The following is an 8443-nucleotide window of genomic DNA, read 5'->3' on the forward strand; positions in this document are numbered from 1 at the left end:
GTGACCAAGTGGAGGTATGCTCTGATCTCATGTAAAAGCCTGGCCAGGAAGGATTGTGTTTATACTGTGACATGGACCCAGTATTTCAATTTGTTTGCGTCTGTGGCATGCCAAAGTCCACATCTTCCTTATTGCACAGCTGATCAGCCACAAATAGAAACAGGTCGCTTAAAACGTGCTTGAAACATTTAGTCAATCTGTAAGCCTACAAAGGCCAATCTGAAGAGTTTGTTAGTCAGTGGTGGTTAACGATAACAATAATTCTGTTTCTGTTTCTGATCTTCGAGCCTTACAGTAGAATGCAAAGTGCAAACATTCATAGAACAGTTTACAAATTTAAAAAAAACCTAAACAAATGACTGTTGGTGAGAAAAACAATGTTAGAAACAAAACAAAAATACTCTCAACTCACCAAGACAAGGTCAACATTTTCGCTTGTGAAAGCTTTTTCCGGACACATACACAATTTCAAATATCACGGAATACACCTACAATGTCACCGATGACCAAATACCCCTTTGCTTCGTTCCGCAGTGTCAGGACAGATACGAGTGGCCTCTGGAAAAAGCCTCAAGTCCCAGTGCCGCAACCACTACTCTGCTGAGGTCTACGTCAAGGACAAATACCACACGACAAAGGCCGGACCCATCGCTGTGGCTCTGGACGTTGCAAGTAAGGATTCATTCACTTGGTCACTGCAATGTCATTGTAGTGTGGTGGTGGTGATGGTGATGGTGATAATGATGATGATGGTGATGATGGTGATGGTGATGATGATGGTGATGGTGATGGTGATAATGATGATGATGGTGATGATGGTGATGGTGATGATGATGGTGATGGTGATGGTGCAGATGATGGTGATGGTGATGGTGCAGATGGTGATGGTGATGGGAATGATGATGGTGATGGTGATGGTGCAGACGATGATGGTGCTGGTGATGGTGGTGGTGATGATGGTGATGGTGATGGTGGTGGTGATGATGATATTGGTTGTGATGATGATGGTGATGATGATGATGATGACGGTGATGATGATGATGGTGGTGATGGTGATGATGATGGTGGTGGTGATGATGATGGTGGTGGTGATGATGATGATGGTAGTGATGGTGATGGTGATGGTGATGGTGATGGTGATGGTGCTGATGGTGATGATGACGATGACGATGACGATGATGATGATGATGATGATGATGATGATGATGATGATAACAATAACAATAACAATAACAGCACTTTATTGTCCATTAAAATATTACATAAAAATGGAAATTTTTCTTCGGCACACCCTGTCTGCCTGTAAACGATTATAACAACAATTGTATAGGACGACACACATAAAACATAAAACATAAAAGGGATACAATCAAATATGATATTGCACTATGTAAATTTACCCTCTCATATCACAGGAGTTGGGTTTCACAGCCGAGTAATCACATTACAAATATTTCCCACACACCTTCACATGTACACATTGTTTGTTTTTTGATGGTGCTGCTGATGATGATGATGGTGATGATGATGCAAAATGCATTGCAGTGGAACCCCCCTTTTAACACTATTGTGACTAGCATTGCCACGGCGTTAACGTCCTGCCTGCCCAAGCTTGCCACCAAGAAACTTCCCAAAAAACAGTAACTGTAAAGAAATCTGTCTAGCAAGCTTGAATTAACCTTCGCCGGCACTCGTTATCGACTACACACGGAAGCATTCGTGGGGCCGTGCGGACCCATGCTTCTCAAAGAAGGAAAAATGTGCATATCCTTCCGTGGCACTCGTGGGGCCGTGCGGACCCATGCTTCTCAAAGAAAGAAAAATATGCATATCCTTCCGTGGCACTCGTGGGGCCGTGCGGACCCATAGTCTTAAGCACTGTAATGGACTTTCAGTTTGTGCACAGAAATCATGTAAACCGAAAGTAGTTTCTGGAGGAAGTAGCTTGGCAACCGAGAGCAGAAGCGGATACTGCGGGAGCTGACGCATCATGGAGAGGCCAAACATCTTTGACGCTCTTGTCACCGTCGAAGGGTATCCTGAAGAATTATATGGTGAGTAGAGAGAGAGAGAGAGAGAGAGAGAGAGAGAGAGAGAGAGAGAGAGAGAGAGAGAGAGAGAGAGAAACAGCTAGCAAAACAATGAGGGGTGATAGAAAACGTAATGCAAGATGGCGGAGGCTGTGCTTGTGTGTCACTCGTGTGCCTGTTTGTGTGTGCATGCATTATTATGTACACACATATTAGTGTGCTTGTGTGCATGCATACGTGTGCAAATGTAGTTCATTGTGTTCGTGTGTGTCGACTTTTATGTGTGCGTACATGGGTGTGCTTGTGTGTGTGTGTGTGTGCATGTATGGTGCAGTGGGGGGGGGGAGGGGGGTCAGTGAAGGTGCTGGGGAAGGGGGCATACTTGTGATACAGTGAATGTGTGTGTGTGATTTATATTGCACAGAGTGGATTTAACTGTAGTGCCCCTGATTTTATTTTTTCCAGAGGAACCTGTAGAGACCATTCAGGCAGTCGAAGGCGCTGCAGCAGACGTACCAGACAGTGGCGACGACGAGACAAGCGATGAGGAGTTCCTGCCCCCGTCATCTGACGACGAGTCACCTGATGAAGTGAGTACAGAAGAGGAGTTGGAAGGAGATGAAGAAGAGTGCAGCCCTTCTGAGTTGGAGGATCTCACCACATACACAACGAAAGACGGCACCAAATGGAGGAAAGCTCCTGTGTTGCCATCCACGAAAACCAAAAGCAAGAACATTTTCAAGCCTCCACCTACACAGATACCTGGGACACACCATGTTCACAAACCTTATGACTCTTTCAAACTGTTTGTGTCTGACAAGATGATAACTGATACTGTTCGGTACACAAACATGTTCGGCAGCAGTAAATGGCCAAACATGTGGGTTGCATGCGACTCAGTTGAAATTGAGGCTCTGTTTGGTTTGATGTTGTTTTTAGGGGTCAGAAAACAAAACATGCTTTCAACTAGTGAGGTATGGGACCCCATTGATGGGATCAGTCTTGTCAGAGCATGCATGTCCATAAACAGGTTCAAAACGCTCATGTCTTGTCTGAGATTCGATGATAAATCGACCAGATCAGCAAGGAGAGGGAAAGATGCATTCGCCCCATTCAGGGACATGTGGGACCAGTTTAACAACAATCTGAGTAAACACTACATTGCTGGACCCCTGCTTACCATCGATGAGCAGTTGGTCCCCTTTAGGGGCAGATGCAATTTTTTGCAGTACCTGCCGAGCAAACCTGATCGGTATGGCATCAAGATATTCTGGATTGCTGACTCCAGCAATTGTTTCCCTCTCTTGGGCATCCCCTACCTTGGCCGTCCGATTGGCCAGGACCGACAGGTCAATTTGGGACGCAACACTGCCCTGCAGTTGGCGCAGCCCTTTTTGAAGAGTGGTCGCAACGTGACATGCGACAACTACTTCACAGACTTTTCTCTGGCTGAAGGCTGTCTCAAGAATGGTCTCACGGTGGTTAGCACAGTGAGAACCAACAAAAGATTCCTGCCTGAGCCATTCAAATCAAAGAAAGGCCTTCCACTGCACGGCAATGAGTTTGCCTATGGCACTACAGCAACCCTGGTAAATTACCAGGGGAAAAGAAACAAAAACACGGTGGTTCTCAGTTCCATGCATGAAAAGGGCGTGGTCGAAGCAGGCGCCCCCAAAAACAAGCCAGAAATAATTCTGTTCTACAATTCGACCAAGGGAGCAGTCGACGCCCTGGACAAGATGGCCCACACATACACCTCGAAAAGAGTGACCAAACGGTGGCCCATGGTCATGATATCCAATGTTCTTGATCTCGCCACTGTGGCAGCACGGTGTATGTGGGCCATCAAGTTCACGGATGACTCGCTGACAAAAAAGAACGACCGGTCCGCTTTCATCCAAAGCCTCAGCAAAGACATGATGCTGCCACTGATGAGGCGCCGTCTTGTGCACAGAAACTTGTCTCGGGACTTGTCCCTTTTGATTCAGAGTTCAAGCACAAGGATTGAGCAGTCTCAATCATTGGGTCAACCAACGTCAAGAGCAGGAAAGGCCAGGCAGGCTGAACCTCGCCCAAGTACATCAGGCACAACTTCTGGATCATTGCCAAGGAGACAGGCAGAACCTGAGCCCAGCACATCTGCTGAAACTACCAGCAAATCGCACAAGAGAGCACGATGTTTGATGTGTTTTTGGAAGGTTGACCGGAAAGTGAAACAGAGATGCTAGAGGTGCAGGTCATTTATCTGTCCAGATCATACGAAAGCTGTATGCACTGCCTGCTTCGATGGACAATAATGTGCCTGTCAGATACTGTTTCTGTATCATGTTTTCACATTGTCTGTGCCATCTTGCTCTTGACATTGGCTGATCCAGTGTACCACCAGGCCTACAGCACATTTTGTGCCACGTCTACTTCTCTCTCTCATACACACAGCTTCTTCTGCACTTGACCCAAAATGCTATGGATGAAAATAAATGTTTGAAATTTATTGTCATTTTTTTTAAATATTGTCCGATCAAACACTGCACAGCTTGCAACTTTTGGGTGGAACACGCCACTTGGCCGCAACGAGGTCCTCCATGGTGACATGGTATGCATTCTCCTGAAACAGGAAAAAATCAATCTTATTTCTAAATATCTTTCTCTTCACATGAAACTTGTAACATGAACAAGAGTTATGGAAAGGCTCTGACTTGTTAATTTGTTTTCGAAGAACTTGTAGACTATTACTTTACCGTGTCTTTGATTTCCTTGCATATTTGTGCCATTCATGAGAGTGGTTTTCACTTGATGTCTGTTATTTTTGTGACAATTGTTTCACAAGTGTAAGTTCTAATATGCATGAGAGCAATGAAAACGCTCAAAGTTTTCCAATACTTTGTGATTGACCGCAAATTGTCTTGCTGCACTGTGTTATCAGGATCTGTACATACATAAGGTGACACTGTTTAGACTGTGATTTGTTCATAGACGGAACAAGTAACACAGATAGATCTACGAGCTATGAAAAGGTTATATGATAAATAATTGTATTTTCCATGAACACAATGATTTACGATTTGTATTATTTTACTGTTGACATCGGTCCAACCTCTTCTTCATACTGTTCATCGTATGCGCCTGATGTGGGATCCTCAAATCTCTCCCTCACAGCCTCCCTTATGACTTTTGGGTAAACGAGGGTTCGCTTTCCCCCTGTGGCCAGCTTTGCGACAAACTGTAATCACATTTCATTTTCATGAATGTACGCCAAGTTCTGGAACTTGCTTCTGTCATTTTCATAAATAAATCTGATTGAAGTTTTGCTGACAGTATTGCATTTTCTTCTCTGTTATCAATTTGTAGTGTTTGTTTTTGCATGTCTGTTTGCCTGCACACATGCCTACACTCAACCTGAGTGTGCGAGGTGTGTGTGTGTGTGGGGGGGGGGGTATGTTTGTGTGTGTGGTGTGTCTGTACTGTGCCTGTATGTCTTTCTCTGCCTGTCTGTCTTGTTCAGTTTGACTGTCTCAGTTTACTGTGACACACACTTCTCTCTCTCTCTCTCTCTCTCTCTCTCTCTCTCTCTCTCTCTCTTTCTCTCTCTCAGCACGCTCTATACACACACTCCCCCCTCACACACACGCACACACATACACACGAGGCCTGCATGCCAGCCTAGCTTTACCATCACTGTCAATCTGTGAATTGTTCAGCTTACCATGAGGCTCCCCCACATCGCCTTGTACACTTCCTTCCTGCTGCTCCCCGCGTGGCACAAAATGTGCAGAAGGCCTGGTGGTACCCCACTAGCCCTGTGTATAGAGAGACGGAATTTCTGCATACAATTGTTGATAAACAAAGCAAAAGGCTTGCAGTAATAACACATAGTTCATCAAGTGCACATGATAAAACAACAATGAAATACTGGGAGAAAAACCTACCCATGTTTGGCGAAATCGCTTTTCAGCTCCTTCAAGGCAAAACTGCTGCTGACACTTGCCTCCGCCATGATGTAGCGATGAAAACAGGCCGTTTCCGGTATTTGGAACAATTAAAATATTATGTGTCTGCATGGCCCCACGAGTGCCACGGAAGGGTTTGCACAATTCTCCTTCTTTGAGAAGTATGGGTCTGCACGGCCCCACGAGTGCCTCGGAAGGGTATACACGCTTTTCCTTCTTTGAGAAGTATGGGTCCGCACGGACCCACGAATGCTTCCGTGTGTAGTCTAAATTTGACCATTAATTAATTAATTAATTATCACTGAAATTTAATGAGCTTTTAGGAGATGATAGCTTTTTAGGTGTCTGAGGCATTTCTAAAAGCTCATTAAAAAATTCCAACTCGTTTAAGAGATATTTGCAATCAAACACCCTTCTGGGTCCGCACGGACCCACGAGTGCCGGCGAAGGTTAAGTCCAATCACCACCAAATTTTGTGTACTAATTAAAAAATGGATGCCCAGTTCAGTCGTGCTATTTATAAGTTTGTCACGCGATTTGTTTTAGCAAAGGGGGGGTGAAAGGGGGATAATTTGTGTTTTTTAACGTTTTTTTGTGTGTGTTTTCTTTTCCACTGCTTTTTTAAAAGTTATTTTTTAACAGAAAGTATTATAAATAATTTTATAACCAAACAAGGTGTAAAACCTATGAATTAGCTGAAATATTGTTAAAATTCTACACAGAAATAAGGAGACAGTACAAAGAAAAAAACAAGCAAATCCCGCATTCACTCACAGCATCCTGACTCAAATGAAACAAAACTGTGACACTCACCAAATGATGTCTTGGTAATCCATATTGAATATAAGTCACATTTTCACAACAAAGTCCCAACTGTACACCTATGAACATTTCCAAAAGGATTAGGCTCTAGCCATCCATTGTTATCAGTGCTGCCACGCCCCCCTTGCAACTACACATTCGAAGATTCATGCAGTACCACCCTAACACGTGTAGTTTGCCGACTCATACTAGCAGCAACAACGGGACTGTTTCTTCCTCAATATCACTGCTATTATCGCTTTCTTGAGGCGAAAACAACACGTCGGAATCATGATCTACAGGGTCCTCAAGATCCAACATCCGGAGAATCTCCTCCCGTGACAAGGCTCGCCTTCGATTCATTTTTTTTCTCGAAAAAAACGTACAAACCAGGCTAATTTTACATATGGCGGAAGGGCACACCAAGTGTGTCAAGGGAAACAACTCAATTTACTGCAAGCTTCAAAAACCGGGAAGCAATCACGAGTCGTGTACCTTGTATGCGTAATACTAAAATAGTCACTTCCCGTCCGTGGGCGTTGCAGCGCTATTACTATAATATAGTCACCTCCCGTCGCGAAAGTGTTAAAACCTACCAACAAACATAGGAAATCAGGTCTGAACAAGGAAAAAGTGTAATATTACAATGGCTACCTGAACAGAAAGGCAGATACGCTTGGGTCTCAAAGGATCGGGAGTCTAATATTAGGAGGTCTTGAAATAGGGGTATGAAATTAGGAGGTCTCGAAATAGGGGTATGAAATTAGGAGGTCTTGAAATAGGGGTATGAAATTAGGAGGTCTTGAAATAGGGGTATGAAATTAGGAGGACTTGGAGAGGACAGCACGTTTCGCCCTGCAGTCCGGACTGACGATCTAACAGCGAACGACAAGAAGAAAGAACAAGAAATTTGGAAGATATTAAATGTGGGGGTTTGAAATAACTTATCTTTCAATTAGGGAGTCTTAAATTATGGGGTATGAAATTAGGGTGTATTACGTTGGGGGAGGGGGGTGGTGAAATAAGATCTTAGATTAGGAAGTAATTGTGTCTGTGGTGTTCCAGGTTCAGAGCAGAACCAGCGTCCAGTGATCACCAACCTGAAGGGCGAGCTGCGCGTGCGGGAGGACGCGGCGGTGGACAGCGTGGTGCTTGAAATGGGGGTGGTGGACGAGGGGAATGACGTCAACGCCGATACTATGACGTACACCATGACTACCGTGCCTTCCTCTGCATCAAGCCTCTTCAAGCTCGATGAAACGAGTAAGCTGTGTTTAAGGAATTTTATAGAGCTCCTTTCGACTGTAGAAACCGGCCTGTTAATTTGGTCAACAATTTCTTGACTCGCGCGCGCGCGCGGCGTGTGTGTGTGTGTGTGTGTGTGTGTGTGTGTGTGTCACGATTAGGTGACAGGGATCAGGAAAAGGTCACTCGGTGGGGTGCCCTCTCTTGATCCAGTGCGACAGAAAGCGTCTGTTTTCCGACACCGGATGCAGATTCTGCTGACAGCGCCAAACAAGCACGAGATTTCTGTTTTTGCACGCATTTCACGGAGTGGTTTTTGCTATCGGGGCAGAATTGTCGATAGCTGAACTTGTTAGGTGACAAGGTTAGTCACGTGTTATTCTCAAGGTTGTCTGTCTGAGACACGGTAACTGCGCACTC

General features: G+C 44.7%; 2 protein-coding genes across 3 annotated transcripts in view; one reads left to right on the top strand and one right to left on the bottom strand.

Annotated features, from left to right (window-relative positions):
• Positions 1–3625: 3625 nt before the first annotated feature.
• Positions 3626–6427, bottom strand: LOC138979413 (uncharacterized). 2 transcript variants are annotated; one of them, XM_070352132.1, is made up of 4 exons: positions 5957–6427; positions 5734–5827; positions 5125–5250; positions 3626–4635 (listed from the first exon to the last, which is right to left on the bottom strand). In XM_070352132.1, exons 1-4 carry the CDS (start codon positions 6022–6024, stop codon positions 4549–4551), a joined length of 375 nt encoding a protein of 124 aa, XP_070208233.1. In that variant the 5' UTR covers positions 6025–6427; the 3' UTR covers positions 3626–4548. The 2 variants fall into 2 exon arrangements, with proteins under 2 accessions (XP_070208233.1, XP_070208232.1); XM_070352131.1 differs by having other exon boundaries at positions 5734–6427.
• Positions 6428–7184: 757 nt separating this feature from the next.
• The window catches only part of LOC138980784 (cadherin-22-like), a 22302-nt gene continuing 21043 nt past the window's right edge, over positions 7185–8443 (top strand). Inside the window, exons 1-2 of the mRNA XM_070353676.1 lie at positions 7185–7269; positions 7844–8041. Coding sequence (XP_070209777.1) covers positions 7185–7269; positions 7844–8041 — 283 coding nt within the window. The remainder of the gene's footprint in view (positions 7270–7843; positions 8042–8443) is intronic.

This window comes from Littorina saxatilis, linkage group LG11 (assembly GCF_037325665.1).
Source record: "Littorina saxatilis isolate snail1 linkage group LG11, US_GU_Lsax_2.0, whole genome shotgun sequence".
Lineage (NCBI taxonomy): Eukaryota > Metazoa > Mollusca > Gastropoda > Littorinimorpha > Littorinidae > Littorina > Littorina saxatilis.